Source organism: Panthera uncia, chromosome B1 (assembly GCF_023721935.1).
Source record: "Panthera uncia isolate 11264 chromosome B1, Puncia_PCG_1.0, whole genome shotgun sequence".
Taxonomy (NCBI): domain Eukaryota; kingdom Metazoa; phylum Chordata; class Mammalia; order Carnivora; family Felidae; genus Panthera; species Panthera uncia.
This window is the reverse complement of record NC_064811.1, coordinates 127,499,657-127,527,611: the sequence shown is the minus strand read 5'-3', so window position 1 is coordinate 127,527,611 and position 27,955 is coordinate 127,499,657. Positions and strand designations below refer to the sequence as shown.

General features: G+C 38.2%; 2 protein-coding genes and 2 pseudogenes across 7 annotated transcripts in view; 2 read left to right on the top strand and 2 right to left on the bottom strand.

The window, feature by feature from the left end:
* Positions 1-27,955, top strand: part of FBXW7 (F-box and WD repeat domain containing 7) — a 512,478-nt gene that overhangs the window by 12,944 nt on the left and 471,579 nt on the right. The window lies entirely within an intron of this gene.
* Positions 1-27,955, bottom strand: part of ARFIP1 (ADP ribosylation factor interacting protein 1) — a 127,514-nt gene that overhangs the window by 61,945 nt on the left and 37,614 nt on the right. For 5 of the 6 annotated variants that reach the window (XM_049632306.1, XM_049632303.1, XM_049632302.1 and 2 more), the window contains one exon: positions 16,528-16,629. In XM_049632306.1, the coding sequence (XP_049488263.1) occupies positions 16,528-16,629 (102 nt within the window). Of the gene's footprint in view, positions 1-16,527; positions 16,630-27,955 lie in introns of those variants that run through there. The other variant, XM_049632307.1, reaches the window with a different exon arrangement.
* Positions 17,053-23,035, bottom strand: LOC125923535 (60S ribosomal protein L39-like; annotated as a pseudogene).
* Positions 22,861-24,157, top strand: LOC125923534 (rho GDP-dissociation inhibitor 1-like; annotated as a pseudogene).

Here is a 27,955-nt window from a genome sequence, read left to right as displayed (position 1 = left end):
TACAGTACCATATCACATATAATGTAGTTATAATTTGAAAACTCAGAACTAATGTTTTGAATTTTCTAATTGGCAAAGTCAAAATTTAACAGATACAATCTCTCATAACTGGCATGTTGTTGAGAGGGATTTTCTTGAGAAGCTCATTAATTTTGTCTAGGCAATTATTTGATTGGTGTGATGGGCCATGAATTAATAAATAATGAGGTCGATTCTCATCTCATCAAACATAATCTGATTGATCAAATTTATCATTTACCATTTATCAAACAGGTAATTTGACACAAGTAACTGTCCTCTCCTGTGGTACTTTCAACATCTCGGCTAGCTTCAGATACTCCTGATTTTCCTCATACAACATCTGTTATGTTCTATTGTCTCCTTTGTGGATTCCTCCTCATCTCCTCCAAATTCTGGAGCGTCCCAGGGTTCAGTCAGAGGACTTCTTCTCCTATAGTCTCTTCTTGGGTGACTGTATTGATTCTTCTGGCTTTGAAAACCATCTATACATTGACAACTCCCAAATTTAGGTGTCTTACCTGGGCCTCCCTCTTTAACTCCTATATATCTGATCACATACTTTTTTTTTTTTTTTTTCAACATTTTTTTATTTATTTTTGGGACAGAGAGAGACAGAGCATGAACGGGGGAGGGGCAGAGAGAGAGGGAGACACAGAATCGGAAACAGGCTCCAGGCTCCGAGCCATCAGCCCAGAGCCTGACGCGGGGCTCGAACTCACGGACCGCGAGATCGTGACCTGGCTGAAGTCGGACGCTCAACCGACTGCGCCACCCAGGCGCCCCTGATCACATACTTTTATTTCAACTTGGATATTAAGTAGGCATTTCAAACTTGGTATGTCTCAAACTGACTGATTCCACAGTAAATCCCCAATGCCCAACAGACAAAACAAAATAATGGCATCTTTATTTTCCCTCCTTTCAGTTAAACAGCATCTCTACCACCAAAATCTTAGGAGTTATCTTCGACTCTTTCGCTCAAGTCCGTATCCAAACCATTAAGCAGATTCTATCCGATCTACTCTCAAAATACATTCAGGATGAAAGCAATTCTCACCACCTCCACTGCTACAACTCTGGTCTAAGCTAGAATCATATTTCGCCTGGATACTCTAAGAGCCTCTCAACTGGTTTCCCTGCTTCTATCCAAGACACACACCTCTAACTGCACACGTCAACCAAAATTAGCCCCTGTACAAAAACTCTCCAATAGCCTCCTATCTCACCTAATGTAAAACCCAGACTATTAAATGTTCTCAAGGGATTACAGGATTTGACTTCATCTCCTACCAGCCTCAGTCTTACAGCCACACAGTTCCTTCAAAAACAATTAACCTATCTTTGTTTCAGGGCCCTGTACTTCTGTTTTTTCTTCCTGAATGCTTTCTTGTACCTGACATCTATAGGGCTTGCTCCTTTAGGTAGAGAGGCTTTCCCCCTTGAGCAACTCTCACAACCTCACACTGGAACTCCCTATTCTGCTTCCTCTATTTTATCCTCCTCAGAGCAGTTATCACTCGGTAACATATTACGTGTATTTGTGTTTATTTTTACCTCCTCTTTCTATATGCTGTAAGTTTCACTAGAACAGGGATGTTGCTTAGTTTGTTTACTGCTGTATTTTTAGCACCTGAAATAGCGCCTGGGATGTAGGAGATGTTTAATAAATATTGTCAAATGAATAAATGAATTTGTTGAATGAACTAAAGGACTTGTGACTCAACACCATATAGATTAAGAAGCTGCTACAGCAACAGGTTTACTTTAAAATTTAATTTAATGAGTATCTGCTTCCTCTTGCTGTATGTTAGACTTTCTGCACAAAGAAAAAGGTAAGGTACAGCCCTTGCCTCATTGGAGAGACAAGATATACAAATATTAATGTAAAAGTTGAACTTGTCGCCAAAGTAAAGACAACAGGTATCAGAGGAATTAAGAAGAGGGACTCAATCCATGAGAACCAAATAGGAAAAGAGAAAGTTCTGCATGAGCTCTGGAACATAAAGGATTTATTTATTCATTGTCACAACATTTACTGAACACCAATGACAGTCACTGCTCTCGACACTACAGATGGAGCGGTGTAGGAAACAGTCTCTGTCCAAATCTGACTCTCATGGGGGGAGGAAGGAAGACTAGCCCGATAGTAAACAAATAAATGCATGCCATGTAAGGAGTGCTGTTAAGTAACAAGAAGTAAATCAGTATGTTTCTTTTCAAGTCAGGATAAAAGGGATACAGAGTGACAGGGAAAAGGGTGCTACTTTGGGTTGGGTATTGAGGGAAGGTCTCTCCGGGGTAGTAAAATGTGGGCAGATTCCTCAAAGAAGTGTGAGCGAGTGAGCCATGTGAGTTTTAAGACACAATTCCCTTATCAGATATATGATTTGTAAGTATTTTTTCCCATTCTGTGGGCTGCCTTTTTAGTTTTTTCATGGTGTTCTTTGAAGCATAAAAGTTTTACATTTTTATTAAGTCCAGTTTATCTATTTTTTTTCTTTTGTTGCTTGTGCTTTTGGTGTTCTAGAACTAAGAAACTAAAGTACCTAATCCAAAGTCAGAGAGTTATACCTGTTTTTTCTTCTAAGAGTTTTATAGTTTCAGCTCTTATATTTAAATCTTTGATCAATTTTGAGGTTCCTTTTTTTAAAAGATTTTATGTTTAAGCAATCTCTACAGACCCAACACGGGGCTCAAACTCACAACCCCAAGATCAAGAGTCACACGCTCCACTGAGCCAGGCAGGCGCCCCTGGAGTTAATTTTTGAGCATGGCGTGAGGTCCATGTCCAGTTTCATTCTCTGCATATGGACATCCAGTTGTCCTAGCACCATTTGTTGAACACTATCCTCTCCTCACTGAAAATTCCTGGCACCCTTGCTGAAACTCAACTGACTATGAATGTAGAGATCTGTTTCTGTACTCTCAGTTCTGCTCCACTCACCTATGTCTCCTTATGCCAGTCCCAACCTGTTTGGATTATTGTAGCTTTGTAGTAAATTTTAAAACCAGTGAGTCCTAAAACTCTGTTCACCTTTTTCAAGACCCTTTTAGCTATTCTGGATCCCTTGCATTTACATAGGATCAGTTTGCCAATTTCTACCCTAACCCCCCTTCCCCCCCCCTGCAAAATCAAACTAAACCAAACTAAACCAAACCAAGATTCATTAGCAAGACCAAAAGAAACTGTTCGGTAATCCAATGAAAGTGACAGGTCTACCCCCAAATAGAAAACTAATTAACATCAGTTTTACCAGGGACATCTCTTTGAATTGGCCTTAAAAAAGGTGCCTACTCCAATAATTTGTTATCCAAGCAAAACTAGAACAATTTTTTTTAATTTTAAAAATCTTATTTGTAATCGTTATGGGGACAAACAAAAAATAATAAACATTAAAAAAACAGCACAATAACACAATAATAAATACAAGCAAGCCACAAAGATTTAACCTTGCTTTCTCCACCCTAATTAGAATCCCTCATGGAATTATCTTTTGAATTTTGTACAGCATATTTTAAAGATGTTTATCAAGAGCAAAGACCCTTAAATTACTTTTTAAAGATTGTCACAGTCTCATCAAGAACCAACTATTACTAGAAACATGAAAGACCTGGAAAGATAATTCAGACAGACCAGCTTTCCTATTAAGGGGCTATATGACCCTGGGCAAGTGCTTAAAAACTTTGTTAGTCCCTGTTTGCTCAGCTGTAAAAAGAAGCTAAAAATTACCTCAGAGTTCTATGAAAATTTATGTGAGACAATTAATATAAGCAAAGCACCTCGTACATATTTTTAGGCACTCAGTTAATGTTAGCCATCCCTCTCCCCTACTACAATCATATTTATAACTAATTAATGCTATTGCTAATAATTAGAGTGAAAAACATTTCGTGAACACTTCCTATGTGCTAGGATTTGTTCTAATCACTTTAACGTACAGGCAGTCCTCTCTCCGCATGACAGTGCAGGACCGTAAAAATGATCAAGCAATTGGTACTATTACTACTATTTCTCAGATGAAAAAACTGGGACACAAAAATGTGTCATTTAGTTACTAACTAGCAATATAGTTAGGGCTAGGCCTCAAGAAACAATATTAACTGTAATGTAGAGTAAATGTAAAGAGCTACAAGCAATTTGTTAGAGACTTAGAATTCATTAGCTCCTATTGTTTTCAAAAAGATTTAAAGAAATACCTTTTAAAAGTGACAATTTCAGAATCTGAAGTTTAAACACTAATGCAAATACATTTTCAACTTGTAATTTCCTAATAGCACTAAAGAAATGAGCTCTTTCATTCCTTTTCCCTTTTCCTAATGCCACTTAAAACCTCGTCACAGGACAATATTCTTTTCATCTGAATATTGTTTTGAAGAGTACTTAGAATTAAAAAGAAAAATAATTACACTCAGTTTTATCTACTTCCCATTTTTAAACCAAATCTGAGTCTGTTCATTTCATGGAATAAATTATCTTTCCAGTTTATTTTTTAATATACTAAATCAGTAATTTCTAGGTTTTAAAAAAAAGTTTATTTATTTTTGAGAGAAAGCAGGCACATGTGAGTGGGGGAGGGGCAGAAAGAGAGAATCCTAGGCAGGCAGGCACTGTCAGCACAAGCCGATGCAGGGCTTTAAGTCACAAACCGTAAGATCATAACCTGAAGCTGAAATTGTACACTTAGCAGACTGAACCACCCAGGTGCCTCCAGTGGTTTCTAATATTTTTTAAATATTAATGATCCTTTTATTAATATTTACATTAAAACCAGACGATCTTTTCTCTCCGAAAGACAAATCTATCACTTACAAAATAAATACTGCCAAACTACCAAGACATTTTTTAAACTTTGAAAGTTTGGTCATTAAGCTCAACTATTTTTGGAATGGCTTCCTTGAATGTTGCCTTGCTCAAAGTCTTGACAGCTTTTAGCTCTCGCTAAGAAAATAAGTATCGAAGACATCCCTCAAAATATGAGGAATAAAAACATGCATGCAAACAAAATTAAAATGGCATACAGTAGGTACAGGACAACTGTGTTTGCTGTATTCTTGGAACTTATCTGAAAGAACATTACTCATTTTAATCATATGTCCTGTCCCAAAGTATTGTGTAAATTCCCAGTAAAGAGATACAGCGTAGTAGTAGTTGGTAAGAGGTTAAACAGTAAACATGATGGATATCTCAGATTACCTAAATTTTCAAGAAGGTACAGGGATGTCTCCCATCTTGTCAGGCATGGCCTCTAGAAGAAACTCCTGGTTGTCTGAAGATACATCTCACTCAGACCCCTCCCAATGATCTCCCAGGGGTCCTTTACTCAACAAACAAAAATTCTTCCAGAAAAAACCTTTATGTAAAACAGCTGTAAAATCTGAAAAGCACTAAGGTCTTCCTAAGCCTAAACTGTCACTAACAAAAGGAGCCTAACCAAAAGTGGTACAAATGGGTCCGTTCAGATTCGGAACAGAATTATCATTTTGATAGTTGTCCAGCAGCTGAATGCAACACAAAATAATATGGGTTATGTGAGGGGAATGTATGACTTGTAAGATAACACACGTAAGTATTTTACGTGTTTGTTGACTTGTTTTTGTTTTTTATAAAATACACACTCTCTAGCTAATATAGTTTAGCCTCATAATTCACAAAAACTTAAAATGTGCCTTTACATGATCTTTAATTCTTTTTAAAAGTGTCTTACATAGCTTAGTAACTATTCAAATGTCTGCTACTGCATTTACCCCTATGGTTTCCAGAATGTATTTCAGAGACAATGAGCCCACTATAACCAACAACATAAAATCCCTAATTTGCATTTTTATGTCACTGACATTCAATTCAAAGTTTAGGACTTAGCAGAGTCATGCTTAACCAGTATACAATAAAATGGAATAAACCCAAAGTTAACTTTCTGTTCAAGCACTAGGATAATACTCAGCATTTAATACTTTTTAAAAATAAATTTTCAAACAATTAAGCTGAAACAAAATAGAACGCTTTTGGCAAAAACGTTTCATGTATGTTTCAAATCCTTCTGAGAGGATACAAAATAATATCTGTAGTAACAGCTTCCATAAAGCTGTGAAGGGATGGCAACAATCTGTAAGGGTTCTCCAAGTAGTCTACAAATTACATGAACTCTCTTCTCCCTTAGTTTCCTTACACTACATTCTCCCAATTTTCCTCCATTTACTTCTATAAAAATGGCTTGGTTTTCCTTACTGCTTCTAGCTTCTCCGCAAGAGAGAAGTCTTACATCTAACTTCTCTACTTCCCTTGGCGACCTAACCGATCCATCTCCTGTGTCTCTAGTCTTGGCACCCCTGAAATTCATTCTTCAAACTGTAGACAGAGATAGCTTTCTAAAATGTGACTCTGTGGGCACCTGGGTGACCCAGTCGGCTAAGTATCTGACTTCGGCTCAGACATGATCTCGTGGTCTCTGAGTTTGAACCCTGCATCGGGCTCTGTACTGACAGGGCAGCACCTGGAGCCTGCTTCGGATGCTGTGTCTCCCTCTCTCTCTCTGCCCCTTCCCCGCTCACCTGTCTGTTTCTGTCCGTCTCTTTCTCTCTCAAAAATAAAAATAAACATTAAAATTTTTTTTTAAAAATGTGAATCTGATTGAGATACTTCCATTTTTATGTCCTTTAGTGCCCCTCCCCCCATTGCCTTTTAGGTAAAATCCCAAAGTCCTCAACATGATTTTAAGGTGTTGCAGGATCTGGTCTCTACTTAACTCTCTAGCCTCATTTCTCACACATCTGGCCCCACAGTCTCCACTTCAACAACAGCAAATTTTCAATTCTGCAGTTTCACACACTTTTCAGCTCATTATAGTTGCCTCTGATGGGAACACCCTTCACTTTTCATTTGGCAGCTCATCCTTCAGATTCAGCTTGCCTAGCAATGCTTCAGGTAATCTTTCCATACTCTTCCTATCAGTTCTCAGACCATGCTATACTTGGACTAGTATATTACTTTTCACATGATATTAAAATTAATTTGTGGGGGTGCCTGGGTGGCTCAACTGGTTGAGCATCTGACTCTTGATTTTGGCTCAGGTCACAATGTCATGGTTCGTGGGATGAAGTCCATGTTGGGCTCTGCCCGGACAGTGCAAAGCCTGCTTGGGATTCTCTCTCCCTCTCTCTGCCCCTCCCCATCTCGCATGACCACATATGTGTGCGCTCTCTTTCTCAAGATAAACATTAAAGGAATAAAATTAATTTGTAAATTAATTAATTTCTATATTCTCTCTTCTTGCAGACTGTAAAAGCTTTCTAAAGATCAGGATGCTTATCTATCTTGTTCCCCTTTAGTATTCATTCCTAGCGGCTAGTAGATATAACACCAATATATTCATTTACTAGCAATTTTCTCAATTTATGCATCTTATCTCATCCCTCAAAATGTATAAAACCTTCCAAAACATTTACATAATTTTTAAAGAAACAAATTGAAAAATTTCTGTGAAATGTTCTATGAATTTTGGTAATTTAAAATCCCCTTTGTTGTTTTAACAGCTGCCTATCAAGAGTATCCACCAGAAGCAAAGCTATTATTCAAACAGATCTCCACATCCCCAATCCTACTATAAACATATTGCAACATCCTTAACATCTTCATAGTGACCTCTCTGCCTCTCCACAATTACTTCACGTCAAAGCTGATTATTCTCCAACATGCTATTTATCAAGTGAGTAAAAGGCAGGGTTAGCATTTTCTCAGCTTTCTCCTGGTACTTCTAAACTACCAGTTCTCAAACTTTAGTTTGGGTAAGAACCACCTGAGACCGTATTAAAATTCAGATTCTTCTCAGCTGTCCATTGTGATCTCATGAAGTTGGAGTGCGAAGTCCAGGCACCAGAATTTCAAACAAATAAGCCACATGATTCTGATGCAGGTAATTCTTTGTCTACATTTTGAGGAACTCTGTTACGTAGAACAGTTTTTCCATACTTGTGTAATACACGGACTCCCATCCCGCATTTCCCTGTGGGCCACACTACCTCATTGCCCTCTTCTCCACCTTAACATTCTCATCTATCTTCTTTCTAGTTAATCCCAAATATTTATTGAGGGCCTTCTGCTCTATCCTTAATTCCCACCATTATTCTCGGTGTTCCCAACCTTTTGCAAGCCATCGGGCAGTTTCAGAAAATGAAATGATTCCTTGTTCAGTCTGCAATTCTTTCCAAACTGAAATATAAGGTCCAAGCTGAGTTTTCATAGCTCATCAAAAAAACAATGTATAATGTCACGGTATGTAGTCTGTTGCTTAACTTTTTTTAATACAAAGTATCAATTACTTAAAATGAAATAAAATCTATTGCATGAGCTTGCCTACCTATGTTGATACAGAATAATGGGTTGTAGTATTAACAATCTGTCAAAGTGTATGATTTTTTTTTCCCTTAGTATACTTGTAGGAAGCCTAAAGTTGGTAGTTTGATACAGGTTTGGTAATTTGTAGGGGACAAAGGGCCAAAAAAAGTGTGAGGACAAATAAAAGATATACTAGACTAACATAGTAACTCCAACCTACTCTTCTGTCTCAGATTGCAGTAACCTCTACATCTCTAATGCCTTTCATCCTTCATGCCCCATTTTACTTCAGCCACCAGAACTCCCACGGCCACTCTTGGGAACTTGCCATCACTCAGGAAGCAACACTTCCGGAATTTTAAGTCTAATAACTCTCTTTGTGGTCACAAGCTCCTGTATCTGTTATTCCACTTGATCAAGTTAGCAAATATGACGCATCCATTTTCTCCATTTTACACACACATATACAATTCTCAGTCTCCTCTCTCTCTCTCTCTCTCCTCTCTCATTCATTCCACAAACATTTAACAAGAACTTACAGAATTACTATCTTTTGATGGTTTACTGCCTACCTCCTTGACCTCATCCCCATCCCCAAGTCCCCTTAGTCTAGATTCTAAGTAGTAATGAAGTCTGGTAAGAATGAATCACATACCAGCTTGCATCAAGGGAATGCTGAATTCATTCAAAGGCTTATCACCGTGGGAATATTTATACGTATCTACATTCAAAACAATTCCTTCTAGAAATAAAAAAAAATATGACAGCATTTGCTTATAAACAGAGGCAGAATCTATCTTCTAGGCACAATATGTCATAATTAAGATAGATAGGCTTCAGCCTCTCATTAAAAATTATATTTATTCATATTTTTTCAATAGAAATCCTAATCTAGAGTTAATTTAGTAGACTTCTATATAATGCACATACTTTAAAACTTAATTTGTGGCAATAGTACTAAGAATATATTCAATACTTTAATATTTTGAAGTAAATATTAAAATGAATCTAGGGGCACCTGGGTGGCTCAGTCAGTTAAGCGTCTGACTTGGGCTCAGGTCATGATCTCACAGTTTATGGGTTTGAGCCCCATGCCGGGCTCTGTGCTGACAGCTCAGAGCCTGGAGCCTGCTTTGGATTCTGTGTCTCCCTCTCTCTCTGCCCCTCCCTGCTCATGCTCTGTCTCTCTCTCTCTCAAAAAATAATAAAAAGCACTAAAAAAATAAAAAAAAATGAATCCAGATTTGCATGGGTTAAACGATCCTTGAAAAATATTTGCCATACTTCTAAAAGGGTCCAAGCTATACATTTGGTAAAAATTGGTCTTTGGAGAAAGTCTCCATCAAATCAATGTTGCCACTGACAGAACTCCTAAATTTTTCAGATGTGAGTAATGCAGAAATGTTATACTGAATAGTATATAGCATGGAGACAAATGGTCATCATATGCTATTCAAACTCTAGTGTAGGATGGCTGAAGTAGAAAACATGTTAAATTTTAAGTCTTTATACTGGAATCACTTCCTTTATTGAGCAACTACTGTGAATCATAAACTGTGCTGTGTGCACACAAGCTGCCCTAAAGGTGATTTCAATCTCTTAGGAAAAGCAGATAAGTAAATGGACAGTTACAACACTGAGGGGAGGGGAGGAAATCTATCCAAAACAAGTGTTCTGACAATTCCTATTCTTATATTCCTTTCCAAATCTTCTCCAGACTGCTAGAGTTCACTGTCCAGACTGATATGTACAGGGGAATGGAAAAACTACTTAGTTCAATAAAAGCATTAAAGAGTGAAACAACAATAACAACAAAGACCACATACACAAAACTTCAACAACAACAACAACAACAACAACAACAACAACAACAAGTACAACAACAGCGATGATGCATGCTGGGAAATTAAGGACACAAGATGGATAGATCAAGTCCAAAAGCAGTACATCTTCCACAAAAGTCTAGAAACATGTTTCTAGTCCTGGCTTTAACATGTGTTTATTCATTTACTCATTTATTCACCAAACATTTAAATGAAAGCCTCAATGATCTATTATGTGGCAGCACTGTAGATAAGGTAATGAATGGAAACATTTTTTGCCCTCACTTTCCTTACAATCAAATCACACAAGCCTTTGGTACAGCCAGTTAATCTGGGTAATTCCATCACAACCTCAAGGGCCCTTTTCCTCAACTGTAAAATAAAGTAGTGGAACTCAGGGATCTCTAAACTAAAATCCTGTGATTTAACTCAAAACTTGTAGACCGGGGGTTTTTAAGACCCAGGAAACTAAGGATCCATAGGCAGGCTTCAGTTTAGGGAGTCCTAAACTCCCTAGAACTAAATGCAAAATTTGGCAGTTTTGTGTATATGTACATTTTTCTTGAGGAAAAGGTCCATAGGTGGAAAAACAGAAATTATGGATTTTAGTTTTGGGCCAACCACAGAAAAAATTTTGTTTCAGTGATATATACTAAGGTAGTTTCCCTATCTGCCAAGTATAACTTAATTAACAAGAAATTTCAACTACATGGAACTGATATTTGCTTCTTCTCTTTAATTCATGGCATGAATTTCACGATTTTAATATTTTGACCAGCACTTCAACAGAATTATAAATAATATGCAGTTTACAACTCAAAGAATAATTTGTATTCTTCAGAGATTAAACTTTACTAATCTTTAAAAAGGAATTTTTATTTAGAAAAAAATATTTTTGCTGTAAAAAACTGTGATGATACTAAGATTCTTATTCTATCCTCTCTAAATCATTGTTGCTCCTTGTCTTAAGAAAAAGAGTAATAAACCTCAAAATATTAACATATGTCAAGTTGCTACCAGGGGATTTCTAGGACCAGTTCTTTCATTATAATCTCTATTAGAATGTGAATGCTAAGTTAGAGTCTAACCAGGGCCTCTTGTAGGACAGACTAAGAGGGGAAACCAAATTAAAAATGAAACCTCTGCGATGAGACACAAAAGCGAGGACAGAAACATTTAGTTTCACTGCCTGTGCCACAGTGACACCAATTGGTCAGCCAGGATACAACAACTTAAACTACCATCTTCATTTTATACAAGACTATATTTTTTAGAGTACATTATGCAGTTAAGTTGTAAATAACAACCAGTATGTGGGGCACCTGGGTGGCTCAGTCAGTTAAGCATCCGACTTCAGCTCAGGTCATGATCTCATGGTTCGTGGTTCGAGCCCCGTGTCAGGCTCTGTGCTGACACCTCACAGCCTGGATCCTGCTTCTGATTCTGTGTCTCCCTCTCTCTTTGCCCCCTCTCCTGCTCACGCTCTCTCTGTCTCTCAAAAATAAATAAACGTAAATAAAAACCAGGATACGATTTTAAACAACAAACAGGTGTAAAAGGAAGATGTATATAAGTAAAATACTTGAGTAAACTCTGGTTATTATCCAGTTTAACATGAGACCTCTTTGCTAGTCTATAAAATACAGTCTAACGCTAAACAATACATTTTAACACTTATTTTCCATATGAATTTTCATCAGTAATAAAATATAAACATGAATTTCAGGCTAAATGCAATTTTCCTTTTATTTCTCAGGAAAACAAAGGAGTATGCTAAAACTGAAGTAAACATATGCCTAAAAGATCTTGAGTATAATTTATTCAAAATGGTCAAAAGTTGCTTTTGAAACATTATTTTCACTCGTGGTGAAAGGGATCACACAGCCAATTTTATTTTAATTCAACATATCAAATAAGAGACTCTTGTGATACATATATTTTTAATAAGAGCAGATACAGAAATTTTATCATGTTGAATTTCTTTAGGGAGGTGAAGTGGGGTATACTACTTGAAGTAGATATTGTTTATTTCTAAATTATTTATTTATTTTTAAATATTTATTTATTTTTGAGAGACGGAGAGAGACAGCAGAGAGGGCCAGAGAGAGAGGAACAGAGGATCTGAAGCAGGCTCTGTGCTGACAGCACAGAGCCCGATGCGGGGTTCGAACCCACGAACCGTGAGATCATGACCTGAGCTGAAGTCAGACACGTAACCAACTGAGCACTTTTATTTTTTATTTTTAGATAGAGAAAGACTGCATGTGAGCGGGGAAGAGGGGGAGGGAAGGAAGGGAGGAAGGGAGGGAGGGAGAGAGAGAGAGAGAGAGAATGAATCTCAAGCAGGCTCCACACTCTGTGGAGCCCAATGCAGGGCTCGATCTCCCAACCCTGGGATCATGACCTAAGCCGAAGTCAAGAGTTGGACACTCAACTGACTGAGCCACCTGGGTGCTCCAGGTTAACTGCTTCTTAAGGAGCCTTTCCCAGGTAAAGTTCACATCCAATAAAAGGAGGCCTCCAGGAGAACATCTTTTTTTCTTCTTTTACCACCCAAGAGAAGTGAAATAACACTGCAGGAAAATGTCCAAAAAGAATCTGACGTTAACCAATGAGTAAACTTACAAAGCAGCAAGTTAACTGGCTTTAACTGCATAAGCAAAGAGCTTATACAGATATTTGAAGGTTTAAATCACTTCACTCTAGTAAGACTCTATTTTTTTTTCAGTGCTACTCAAAGGCAAATAAGGTTAAGTAAAGAGTCATGAATAAGTTTAAGTACAAGGCAACCCAGAAAAAGAACAGAGCTGGAGGAATTACCCACCAGGTGTTAAGGTTAAAGATAATATTTGTTCCAGACTTAATTAGTGTAGTAATTAAGTAACATAGTGTGGTATTATTGTAAAGATAGACAAAAAGACAAAGAAATAAAACAGAGTTCAGAGACAGTCCCACACATATATGACCACCTGATTGACAGCAAAAGCTCCCAGTGGAGAAAGGACAGTCTTTTCAATAAACAGTGAATAGCAATAAGATATTCATATGAGGAAAAAAAAAATGAACCTTGGCACCTGCATCACACTACACAAAAATTTAATTCAAGATGAATCACAGAGCTAAGTGTGAGAAGCAAAACAAAAAAACATTCAGGAGCGTCTGGGTGGCTCAGTTGGTTAAGCATCTGACTCTTGATCTCAGCTAAGGTCATGGTCTCACGGTTTGTGAGTTTGAGCCCTGCGTCAGGTTCCGTACTGACAGCTAAGAGCCTGCTTGGGATTCTTTCTCTCTTTCTCTCTTTGTTTCTCCCCCACTTGCACCCTCTCTCTCTCAAAATAAATAAATAAACTTAAAAAAAAAACTTTTAGAAGAAAACAGTATCTTTATGATACTGGGATAGGCCAAGATTTCTCAAAAGGGTCACAAAAATCACTAAAATGACACAGATAAATTTGACTTCATTAAAATTAGCAACTTTTGTTCATCAAAAGATACCATTAATAGAGTACAAAAGCAAGCTACTGACTAGAACAAAATATGTGAAATACACATACACAAACAAATGACTTATATCCAGAATAAAGAACTCCTGTAAAAAAATTAGAAAAAGGCACATGCCCAATAGAAAAATGGGCAAAAGGCTTGAAAAAGGACTTCATGCAAGATAATATCCAAACGATCAATAAGAATATGAAAATACGCTTAACATCATTAGTCATTAGAGAGATGAATATTATGCTTCCACCAGAATCACTAAAATTAAAAGGCATGACAATACTAAGAATTGGTAAGAATGTGTAATAACTAGAACTCTTACCTGCTGCTGGAACCACTTTGGAAAATTAGTTGACAATATCTACCAAAGCCAAACATCATGTATCTAGCAATTCCACGCTAGGGTATATACCCAATAGAAATAGGTGATTACGTACACCAAAAGACTTGCACCAGAATGGTCACGACAGCTTTATTCATAATAGCCACAGACTGGAAACCTAGGTATCCATCAACTGAAGAATGGATATACAAAATTGTGACATATTAACAGAATGAAAAACTACAGCACAGTGAAAAAGAATGAAATACTGCCACAAACAACAGTACTGAATAAACTTCACAGGAATAACACTGAGTGAAGCCAGTCAAAAAAGAGTACATACTGTAAGATTCCATTTATTTGTAGTTCAGGAATAGTCCAAAGCTATCTGTGATGCTAAAGTCAGAGTAGCAGTGATTATTCTGGGAGACAGGGCAGTGTACTGCCTTGAAGGGGGCAAGACGGAGCCAGTTAAAGTCCTGGAAATGTTCTACATCTTGATGTGTGTAGTGCTTCCACTGAGCTGTATACTTAACATCTGTGTTTTACTGTGCGTAAGTGGTAGCTCAAAAGAGAACAAAACCAACAGAAAAGAAAAAGAAATAGGCTTAAGGTGGCAGGTGAATATCCAAAACAATGCAGCATTTGTAGGTACTGCATTTTCTTGGACTAAAGTCATTAGACTGTCTATTAGAATATCAACTCCCTGATGGCAGTATTTTTGTCATTTTTATTCACTACCATATCCACAGTGTGATACACAGCAGATACTCGATACACAGCAGATACTCGGTAACTATCTGCAGAATAAGTTTGCAAAAGGACTGTTACCAAAAATAAAATGAAGCAATCATTAACTAAAATCTTGGTATAATGAGTTATTTGAATTAACGGAAGTTTATAAAGTAATTGCTAGAGTCTAATGATGGTAACGTGATTAGCTTATTATGCAGGTGTGTCTTAGTACTTTCCAACACAAGAAAGACTAAAACCTAAAGTGAAGATTTCCTTTGTGTGCCCAGAATTTAAAGAGTCTCTATTCTGTGAGTTCCTCTATTTTAAGGCCACAGGTACATAGACACCAAATTAAAGCACTCACAATTAAAATAACCCTCAAGTTTGAAGACACATTGATTCCTTCCAAAAAACTGTGAAGGCAAAAATAAGTGAAATTCAGTGGAATTTACTAAAATCAATTAAAACAATCTAAAACAGTGGTTCTCAACCAGAGGTGAGTTTCTCCTCACACCAGGGGTCATTTGGCAATGTCTGGAGACATTTTTGCTTGTCACAACAGGAGGAAGAGGCCAGGGATGCCGCTAACCATCCTACATGCAGAGGCCAATCCTCTACAACAAGGAATTTATCTGACCCAAAATGTCAAATTATGTTAAAATAAAGGATTTTATTCTTCAGCATATGAAAAAGAGTCCTATTTAAACTATAAAATAATTTGGGGCGCCTGGGTGGCTCGGTAGGTTGAGTGTGACTTCGGCTCAGGTCATGATCTTGCAGTCTGGGGGTTCGAGCCCCACATCGGGCTCTGTGCTGACAGCTCAGAGCCCAGAGCCTGCTTCGGATTCTGTTGTCTCCCTCTCTCTCTGTCTCTCTCCCGGCTCATGCTCAGTCTCTCTCTCTCTCTCTCAAAAATAAATAAACATTAAAGAAATTTATTTTAAAAAATTAAATTAAAAAAACCTATAAAATAATTCATTTCTTTCAACTATTCCTTTTTCAAAAATATGAACATTATATTTTTAAAGTTGTACACGTATCAAATGTAATAAAAAGGGGTATTTATTGTAAATATATCCAGAAATAATAACCATCACTACCATTTCTAGGACTATCCTAGGCATATTATTTATTTTATCTCATTTAATATCAATATCCCCATGAAAGTAAGATTCTCATTTATAGAGATCATAAAACAAAAACTAGAAGAGATTAAACACCTGCCCAAGGTTACACTGCTAGAAATGACATAGCTAAAATGTGCACCCAAGTTATCTTCAAACCCATGGTGTTTCCATTAAAATGCATTAAATTTCAATTTCAAATGAGAGGCAGATCAAAATTGAAAGCACTGCATCTTTCATTGTCCACCAAGTCAAGTATGCCACTTTAGAAAGTAAATGGCAAAGTCAGGAGAAGCCTACTTAGGAAATATGTACTAAAGACACACAGAAAAGAGATTACTGCCAATTTTTGAAAGGATAACCTATAGTTAGTATTTTTTCTTATCACAAATATTAAATAATTTCATAAAGTCATATACCAAAATTATCAGATATACTTTGTTCCAGTCATATAACAGAACTACTGATGATAATATCAAAGCATGAATGTTTACTGGCTAGCAGCTTAACCTTGACAAATCACGAACATAACCCACCTAGTCATCCCTACGTGGTAACATTAGGTTCCTAACACTTCAGCCAATCTAAGAAAATATTCCTAAATTAAATTCTATTACTTTCATCTGATAGGCTTATCGTGGTCCTCTGTATCAAGAGAAAGGAAAATATTCTTACCCTATTAAAGCCATGTTCATGAGAGTCATCAACTTCTCCATTACTAGTCACTGGAATTTCTGCTGCTGAATTTTTGGGAGATTCTTGAGCCATGCTAGACTCCTAAAACAAAACAAAACAAAACAAAACAAAACAAAACAAAACAAAACAAGAAACAGCTGTAAATAGCATCAAATCATAAGAGGCAAATATTCAAAACACTGTTAATGTTTATACCACTTAAAAGCCATCATTATAGCATTAAAAAAAATAATTACAACCTACCTAACACATAATAAATATGATATTAATATAATAAAAATGTATCCGGCTTTTAAAACTGGAGTCAACTTAAATTTCTTATTTAAGAACAAGTTACTTGCAGATCCCAGGGGGCAATAATAAATTGCCTCATAAATAGTATTATGGTAAGGCTACCAGTTACAACTGAAAAAAATATCACAGAAAGCCACACTTCATTATTAATTCAACTACAGCAGCTCTACTTTTCCTGTTGTACATAATGGGCTTCTCAGGCAGCTTTTGTTTAAAGAGTTGCCCTGATACAACAAAACTGTGTAAATCTGTATACTAGGAGAATTAAAATTTTACATTCTGGCTTTACTGTTCTAACAGTCAAATAATGTTTAAAAATACATTCCTTAATTTTATAAGCACATTTTCTATAAAATATAAATTTCTTTCGGAACTTAATATAGTTAATCGGTAACAGAAAGTCAATTCTGGTTAATAAAAACTTTTTTTGCTCCAATCCTATGTGATTTAAGAAACATGCATGGCTACAAGATAAAATGAGAATTTTATACCTGTAAAGGGTCTTAAAAATTATCTAGTTTCCCTCACTTTAAAAACTTCAGAGTAAATAACTAAACCATTGATTCCACTTTTCACAGAAACAGGTATCCCTCATCCCTCTCTTCTCCTTGCCTCCCTTCCCTTTTAAACCAGTAATGGCTTTAAAAGCATTACATGCACATACACTCACACTTATAACAACAGTGCCCACTAGAATAAAATACATGTTAGGTACACAATTGATACCTAACATTGTATGTTCTAACACTCAGACCTGAATCCTGCTACCCCTGATTCTGCACTGCACAGAATTACCAAAACCAAACCAAATAACTAAAATGTGTGTGTGTGTTTAATTTACAGAACTGAACCTTACTGCCAAGAGCATAAGAGGTTCTTTGATTTTCTCTGAAAGAATTGTTTTTAAGATTAAAATAACTAAGAGAGTGTTGTCATATCTAGCTCATGCATTACTAATTTTTAAGGGGTTAAGGAAAGGTTCAAGGCCAGAAAACTTTATTTAAAAAAAAAAAACAAACCACTTTTATTATTTTTTTTAAGTAGGCTTCACACCCAGCGCAGAGCCCAACACAGGGCTTGAACTCACGACCCCAAGATCAAGACCTGATCCGAGATCAAGAGTCAGACGCCTAACTGACTGAGCCACCCAGGCACACCAAGGCCAGAAAACTTAAAAAAAAAAAAATTGCACTGAACTTTTATAATTAGGTAAGTTATACTACTAAAAGCAAGTATGAATGCAAATTGGTTTGTGGTCTAGTCTCTACTTCCATGAAATATAAAAAGGCCTAATTAAAATACTGAATGACACCCAACAATACTTTTCATATAGTGTGTATATCATTAAGTATGTGAGACAGAAGATACTGTCAAATATATAAGGTAGGTCTTAAACGAATCTATTGATAACACTATACAGATCAGCAATTCTCAAACTTTTTGGGCTCAAGACACCTTTACATTCTTCTTCTTTTTATTTTAATGTTTATTTTTGAGAGAGAGAGAGAGAGCAAGCAGGGGAGGGGCAGAGAGAGAGAGAGAGAGAGAGAGAGAGAGAGAGAGAGAGAGAAAGGGAGACGGAATCTGAAGCAGGCTCCAGGCTCTGAGCTGTCAGCACAGCCTCTGACTTAAGGAGCTTGAACCCTTAATACATGAGATCATGACCTGAGCCAAAGTCGGATGCTCAACTGACTGAACCACCCAGGCACCCCTAGACCCATTTACATTCTTAAAAATCATTAAGTATCCCCAAAAGCTTTTATTTATATGGGTTATATCTATCAATGTTTACTGTATTAGAAAGTAATGCTGTAAATTAAAAAAGCTAATTATTAATCCATTTTAAAGTAATAATACAGGGGTGCCTGGATGGCTCAGTTGGTTGAGCATCCAAATCCTGATTTCAGCTCAGGTCATGATCCTGGCGTTGTGGGACTGAGCCCTGCATTAGGCTCTGTGCTAAGACGGAGCCTGCTTAGAATTCTCTCTCCCTCTCTCTTTCTCTCCCTCTACCCTTCTCCCCAGCTTGCACTCTTTCTCTCTCTCTAAAAAAAAAAAAAAAAAGTAATAATTATATACACATGTTAACATAAATTCTTAATATGAAAATAATTATACTCAAAGCAACAAAAACTTAGAACAGTAGCACTGCTACATGGTTTTGCAAATTTCTGAATTCTTCTGCCTTTATGAGAAGACAGCTGGACTCTTCTATCTATTCCCACATTCAATCTGTTGCAATATGTTGTTTTGGTAGAAGTATATGAAGAAAACATGGCTTATGTGGCTACTGTCTTTTCAAATAATTGTGGATATACTTTTTTGATACTATATCAAAACTTGACAAGGGTCAATTTTTAAAAAAAGATTTTTATTATTATGTTTATTTATTTTGAGAGAGAGGGAGAGAAAAAGAGAGACAAAGTGAGAGCAGGGGAGGGGTAGAGACAGAGGGAGACACAGAATCCAAAGTAGGCTCCAGGCTCTGAGCTATCAGCACAGAGCCCAATGCGGAGCTCCAATCCACAAGCCGTGAGATCATGACCTGAGCCAAGGTCAGATGCTTAACCGACTGAGCCACCCAGGCGCCCCAGCAAGTGGTCTTGTCTTAAAAGTTAACTACAATGTGGAATATAAAAGCATGATACCATAATGATGAACATCTTTCATAATCTATAGCATTAAAATCCATCGGTCTACCCTGTACTTTGAATGTGTCTTTCACATATGCATGATTTGGTAACATCATGCATTGGTCATTTAGAAACCATTGGTTTGATGACTTACACATATCATCCAAATATTGACACAGTTCCTTATATAATAAAAAGTCTTACTTTTATATCTGATTTTTATCAAAAACAGTCTTTGGATTCAAATTTTCCAAAATTCTAATTTTTGCTGGAAAACTTGAATTTGACCGCTGGCAAAAAATAATGTCAATTATTTTACTTACAGTAACAGGTTTTCCAAAAGTATGTCTCCTAAATAACCAAGTCTGAATAGAGCCACAGTTTGCTTCTGCAGTTAGTTCAGCTACCCTTGTCATGCAGCAAGAGTGCTTTATACATACTTCCCATTTTGTCCCACAGAATGTTAAAAAGGCTTAATAAGATTGAAAACTTTTACTGCTTCACTAAAGACATTCTTAAGTGAAGCTGGTAATTAAAAAAAAATTTTTTTTTAATGTTTATTTATTTTTGAGAGACAGAGTGTCAGTAGGGGAGGGGCAGAGAGACACAGAGAGAAACACAGAATCTGAAGACGCTCCAGGCTCTGAGCTGTCAGCACAGAGCCCAACATGGGGCTCGAACTCACAAGCCGTGAGATCATGACCTGCGCCGAAGTCAGACGCTTAACTGACTGAGCCACCTAGGTGCCCTGGTAATTTTTTTTAAATGCAAGTACATAATGGTCTAGAATATGACTACTCCTACAGCTTGGGACAACCACCTTGATTCCTGCTAAGACACCAGCAGTTTTATTTACCTGTTCTTGTGCACCATCAGTGCAAACGACACAACAACGAAAAATGCAAACAATTCAAATGTCTTCTCAGTAACGTTTCAAAGTTTTACCTTGTAGACTCCCTGGAATATTCCTGGGGACCTCTAGGGCCTCCAAGCCACACTTTGAAAAACACTGGTGTAGACAAATTTACCCAACATTTAGTGAAGGCTTGTTATGTGTAAGGCATTCTTACTAAATTCTAGAGAATATAAAAAACAAATAAGGTAGTCACTGCTCTGGGAAAAAGCACCACTGATTTAGTTTGGGAGCGCAACTAGACTCTTTAATAAATACCTAGAACAGTAAGCGTGTGCCCCTCTTTCTTTAGGACCCTCTAATACCAAACCTACCGGAATAGTTACGGATAACATAAATCCTAGGGTCATTCTAGGCCAAATCTCTATTTCTTGGCAGCTCCAGAAATGTTCTGCTTCCCGTAGATCCTCATTTATGTTACATTCTACTCGTTATACAAACCATTTTATCACGATAAATCTTATACCTAATAATGTTTATACTATCTGGCACAAAAATGGACTATCTCTACATCCTTGTATCCCTGTTTGTATTCCTAGGGCAAAAGAACAAAGATCTGAGTGAATAAAGTAAGGTCCTTGAGGATGGAGACACTCTTAGCCATATCTGTGTGCTCAGAGATTAGCCCAGGATTTGGCAAGCAAAAGGTTCTCAGTAAATGTTTATTGAACGGCAAGGAGTGCCATGAGTTACACCAAAAGTCAGATTTGTAGTTGGGAAGGTGTTAAAATAATCATTATGCATTTGTGCTCCACATCCACTCTCTCCTTTGTCCCACCCAAGGAGTACAGAATGACACATTTGTTACTTCTTGTGGATATCACTGTAGTAAAACAAACCAGGGGGAAACGTGTGGAATAGAAAAAAAAGTTAATTATCAATATTTCAAAATTAGTGCACTTTAATTATTTTGAGACAGTTATAATGAAAGACTAAAATGTCAAACTGAAATACTATTTGGTTAGGCCAATGAAAAAAGAACTTTCAAAATAATGCAAAATCCTTACACATTTAAACATTAATCATTTAATTAAACGTTAAAACATTTACCAAAAAACTTATTTCCTTGCATTCCTAAATATATTATAAAAACTACTGATTTTTAAATTTATTTTTAATTATTCTATTTTAGAGATAGAGACAAAATCCCAAGCAGGATCCATGCTCTGCACGGAGCCCAACATGGGGCTCAATCCCATGACCCTGGCATCATGACCTGAGCCCAAATCAAGAGAGGCTCAACTGACTGTGCCACCTAGGTGCCGCCCCCCCAAATACTGATTTTTTTTAAAAAGTCTTATTTCAGAGCTCATCTTATCACAGATTTCAAACAAGTGAGGAATCAGTAAAACTAAATCTTACTTAAGGCTTGCAAGTAAAGGGAAAAATAAATTAGAGAAGATTCCAAAAGTTTAAAAAGGGAAAACAAAACTCCTCCACTTTAGAGGGGATTCCAAGGGAAAGAGTCTCTGAAATAGATGTGAAAGAGAAGTTTGCATTCAGACAAGTACTGGAGAGATCTCCAGTAAAGTACTTCAGTAGAGGCCAGTAAGACTGGATAAAATAGCAATGTTATTGTAACATTATATGTGTTGGCCAATACCATAGGGAGCGCTGAAGCTGAGATGGCTCTTTACAGTTGTCCAAATTAAGGCAAGGCGGCCAGGCCCTTGTACCCCCACATCTCTACCAGTGATCATTAGGTGCAGGCTATCCTCTAGGGGTATAACCATGGACAAGGCAACTGTCATTGGCAGAGGCAATTCCTGGGAAGACTCAGCTATGAGCCCTCAGCAAGCAATACTCTTGGAATGAGGGCTTTAGTTCCAAAGGGAGTAAACGGGCTACGCACCACAGCATCCACTATATCCTCCTTATTACTATTCTATTTTTTTTTCAATCGAAAGGTCTCACATATTTATAACTGAACCAACCTATGGTATAGAAGCATAGTAACAGAGAAAAATCATTTCCCTGATAAAACATCTGCTGTTCAGGTAGTAGGGAGGTTTACAGAAGGATGGGACAGAACACATGACCTTCAGGCAGCATAAATATGTGTACCATCTCACGTGCGATCCCTTATATATATAGACCCAGCTTGGTTCTTCTCCAATGCCACCGTTTGGAGTTGTACCTGATTTTATTACCAGTTTTCATCTGAATCCACAGGCGGATGGCACAATTCTGCTTTTATTTCTTGGCAAGGAATTGCCTGTTCCTGAAAGTCTTGTGAGAAGACCTGGTGAGGAACGGTCAGCTGCACCATGATGGTGGAGAAAAGGAGAAAGCTCCTTATTACTAAGGTAGTACCTATTCTATTTTTTTTTTTTAAGTATTTTATTTATTTTTGAGAGAGACAGAGAGTGTGAGCAGGGCGCAGGGCAGAGAGAAAGGGGAACAGAGGATCTGAAGTGGGATCCGTGCTGACAGCAGACAGCCCAATGCAGAGCTGGAACTCACAAACTGCAAGATCATGACCTAAGCTGAAGTCAGACTTGCTTCACAGATTGAGCCACCCAGGTGCCCGAAAATAGTATCTATTTTAAAAGAACTTGAAATGTCTTGTTTAGGGGATATCTGGCTACTTTATGCATAAATTTACAGAAATTCACTGGTCTCTACTAAGAGAAACTGTTTCTTTCATAGTCCCTAATTAAGGGGTGCCCAGTAATTGAAACAAAGAAGAGCCCCTGACACAGGCTGGCTGATCCACAGGTCACAAGCTAAGAGAAGGGCCGGTTAGAAAAGTATTGCCCAATAGAGGAAAGAGAAATGTCCTGAGCTAATCAGACTCTTTCTGAAGGGTAAATAAGGGATGCTGAGAGAATTAGTCAATGCGGGTATTGGAAGACAAACGAGTGGAAAAGAAAAGCAAAGAGGAGAATTATGCAGATGACAGGTCACAGCTTAAACATTCCCAAACTCTAGCTCACAAGTGTTAATCAAGCTTGTCAAAGTTTATTGACAATGTTATCTGTGTCCAGTTCTTCCTTTCTGAAGTATGACCTTATGAAAATCTCTGTTCTTAGATTCTTTTTTTAAAATTGTGGTGGATTCTGTGCAGGAGGGAGCATGAGAGCAGCATGGTCAAGCCTCCAGTGTCCGAGTCAGCTAGGTGTGAGCATGGCTGAGCAGGAACCCATAGCTCAGTGGCTAGCACAGACTGCGGCTGAAAATGAGGATGAACACGTGGTCAACCATAAGCCCCCCCACCCAGAAGGGCAAGGAGATCCAGGAGCTGGACAAGGATGACGAGAGTCTGCGCAAGTACAAGGAGGCCCTGTTGGGCCACGTAGCTGTGTCTGCTGACCCCCAAATCCCCAGTGTTGCTGTGACCCGCCTGATCCTGGTGTGCAGTACAGCCCTGGGTCTTCTGGAGCTGGACCTGATAAGTGATCTGGAGAGCTTCAAGAAGCAGTCCTTTGTGCCGAAGGAGGGGATGGAATACCAGATGTGAACTGGGAGACTGTGTCCGGCATGAAATACATCCAGCACACGTACAGGAAATGCGTCAAGATTGACAACATCGACCACCTGGTAACTGATGGAAAGCTATGGTCCCCAGGCAGAGGAGTATGAGCTTCTGACCTCCATGGAGGAGGCGCCCAAGGGTATGCTGGCTCATGACAGCTACAACATCAAGTCTTGCTTCACAGACGATGATAAGACTGACCACCTGTCTTGGGAGTGGAACCTTACCATCAAAAAGGAATGGAAGTCTCCTTGGTGGTCTCGCCTTGCTGCTTCTGCCTGTGCTGGGGGGTAGAGGAGAGAGGGAGCCTCCAGCCCAGGTGTCCACCTTCCCTTCCATACCTCTTCAGGTTCCCCTACCTGTCCTAGCTTGATCTGAGGTCCCGGCTTTTCCAAGGGAATCTCATGGGGTGCTCAGATCCTTGTGGGCCTTTGCAGTTGCCCTGAATCCTGTTCTTTCTCTTCTTCCAGGGTGGGAATGGGGTGGGGTGCATAACTGGAGGCTTCCTGGGGGCCAGCGACCTTCCAGCTTTCACCCGTGTCCAGTCAATTAATCCAACACTGTTAGTAACCATCTAACCATGATGCCTTAACATGTAGAACATGTGCTGTGGGCGCCGTCACTAACCTCCAATCTCCTACGTCTGCATGAGCACATGATCTCCCCCATCCCAGCCCCATTGGCAATTCCTGAGGCCCTGGGGAGGTGTGTGGGACGTGCTGCTGTTGCTCTCCTGCCTGCCGGGGATTAGCCAGCCCCCTCCCTGAGCCAGGGCTGTGGGGACGGCTCCAGGGGCTTGGGGAAAGCCAAACTGCCATAACTGAAGTAGTCTCCATTCTAACCTAGGAGGCCAGGTGTCCTGACGCCCCTGCTTTCTCTGTCCCAGCGGGCAGTGCCGGAGCCCATGGTCCCAGCAGACAGCCCCCCTCTGGACAAGGTCAGTGGCTGAGCCTTACTTATCCCACCTGGGCCTGCCAGCCTGGAGTCGTGTGCCTGGCCTGTCAGTGTCTCCATATGTGGCATCCTCTGGGCCCCCTGGCCTGCCACCTCTGCCCCCAGGCTTGGTGCCACCGTCCCTGACATGCCCTCTCCGGATCCAGCCAGGACAACTGTGGGACCAAGTGGACACAGTGGGAGCCCACCCCTGTGCCTCCCCCTCCCCTTACCTCCCCTGTCAGGCCTGAGCCTAGAATGCCCAAGAACCTGACCCTGCTCCTTTTCTAACCGGGAAATAAACTCCCCCAAAGGAAAATAAATAAATACATACATACATATATAAATAGACACATAGATAGATAGACAGAATTGTGATAAAAACACATACCATAAAATTTACCATCTTAACCATTTCTAAGTGTATAGTTCAGTACTATTAAATGTATTTACACTGTTGTACAACCAATCTCCAGAACTTCTTCATCTTACAAAACTGAAACTCTACACACATTAAACAATAACTCTCCATTCCCCTCTCCCCAAGCCCTTGGCAAGTATCATCCTACTTTCTGTTTCTGTGAATGTGACTACTCTGGATACCTCGTATCAATGAAATCATATAGTATTTGACTTTGTGACTGGCCTATTTCACTTAGCACAATGTCAAGATTCATCTAGATTGTAACATGCACCAGAATTTTTCCTTTTTAAAGATGAATATCCCATTGTATGTATACACCACATTTTATTTATCCATTCATTCAACAATGGACGCTTAGGTTGCTTCTACTTCTTGGCTATTGTGAATAATGAGTCTATAAACACGGGTATGTAGGTATCTCTTCAAGGTTCTGTTTTCAATTCTTTTGGAAATATACCCAGAAGTGGGATTACTAGATCATATGGTAATTCTATGTTTAAATTCTGGAAGAAACAGCATACTGTTTTCCGTAATAGTTGTGTCATTTTATATTCCCGCCAACGGTACACAAAAGTTCCAATTACTTCATATATTCACCAGCACTATTTACTAGTTTTTTGGTTGTAACTATCCTAATAACTAAGAGGCAACACCTCATTGTGGTTTTGACTTACATTTCTCTGATTAGTGCTATCAAGCACCTTTTCAGATGCTTGTTGGCCATGTGCATATCATGTTTGGAGAAATGTCTATTTAAGTCCTTTGCTCAGTTTTTTAATTGGGGTGTGTTTTTATTGTTGGAGTTCTTTCTATATTCTGTTATTAACCACATCAGATATATGGTTTGCCAATATTTTCTCCCACTCCATAGGCTGCCTTTCCACTCTGTTCATTGTATCCTTTGATGCATAGAAATTTCCAGTTTTGATGTAGTCAATTTGTCTATTTTTACTTTTGTTTCCAGTGCTTCTGCTACCATATTCAGGAAATATTTGCCAAATCCAATGTCATGAAGGTTTTCTTTTTAAGAGTTATATGGTTTTAGGTCTTACATTTAGATCTTTGATCCATTTTGAGCTACTCTGTGTATAAGTGTCCAACTTCATTCTTTTGCATGTGGATAATCTAGTTTTCCCAGCACCATCTCTTGAAAAGACATTCCTTTTTCCACTGGCATCCTGAATGTTCTCGTCATCTTGGATTCTTTTGAGATTCCTATTTTCCTCACTACTACTACATTCTTACAATACAGCTGGATTATTTGTGGCTGCTGGAGTTAAGGGTCTGCTTCTTGCAAATAAGAGACACTAGGTTCTTTGGTTTCTAATCCAATCTTCATGACTAAGATCTAGCTATCTAAATAGTCATCACTTTTTCAAGCTGTAAGAAAGTTCTTACTCCTCTTCCTCCTAGAAACAGCTGGTGATTCAACAAGTATTTACTATCTTCTAGGCAATGTGCAAGGAATAAAATAAAAATAGAAATAAGGTCTTGGGCGTACAGAAATTTAAAGTGTATTGTGTATTTAGGAAATAATTATAATACAATGTGGTGAACACCAGAAGGAAGCACTTAACAATGTGGTGAACACCAAGAGGGAATCAAGTGGTATCTAAGCTGGATCTTGTGGGGTAACAGAGTAAAGAAAAGATTCTAAATAGATGGAATAATAGGAGCATAGTGGAAAAGAAGCTGGTATAGTCTAGAAACTGCAAGTAAAGCAAATTGGTTAGAATGATGATTACTCATTCATATACTCACGGGTTCAACTAACTTATTGAGCTCTCTAATGTGCAGGTACAATTTCAAACAGGACACGGGACACAGGACAGAAATGGTGAATAAAACAGACAAGACTCTCCACCCTCATAAACCTTACATTCTAGTTAGGGGAAAAAACAAATAAATATACATGTCATACAGTTTTAAGTGCTAATGGGCATGTATATGTGCACATATATCAGGGAAAACTTCAGAAGTTTTAATATTTTTGTTAAGACCTGAATAAAGTGAGGAAGTAAGCCATACAAATATTTCGGAGTAAAGCATTCCAGACAGAGGGAGTAGTAAATACAAAGACGAGACAGTGAGAAGCAGCTCAGCTTTTCAAGCAAAGACAAGAAGGCCGTGTGGCTTGAGGGAGGGCAAGGGAAGAAGAGCAGGAAATGTCAAGAGGCAGCCAGTGGCAAGAACATGTGTGGCTTTAGAGACCATCATAAGAACTTTGGATTTTATTTTCAGTGAAATAAGAAGCCACTTTAGGGTTCTGAACGTAAGAATGAAATGATCTGACTTGCGTTTTAAAAGGATCACGCTTTTCCTGCTGTGTTGAATTAAACCAAAAGTGAGCAAAGGCAGAAGCAAAGAGAACAATCAGGAGGCTAACAGAATAATCTAAGCAAGAGACGATGGTGACCTACAAAGTCAATGCAGCTTTATTAATATCTGACTAAAACAGATATGAAGAAAGCCTTCTCTTCATTACCAGAGCTAAGAGGGACATCTCATAATGATAAAAGGATCAGTTCATCAGGGATATATAACAATCAGAAATGCGTATGTTGGTCCCAATAACAGAGCTTCAAAATAAATGAAACAAACACTGACAGAATTAAAGGGAGAAACATACAAGTCCATAATCACAATTAGAGATTTTACCACTACTCTCATAGCAATTAAAAGAACTAGACAAAGAAAATTTGCATAGACACAGAAGATCTGAACACTATCAGCCA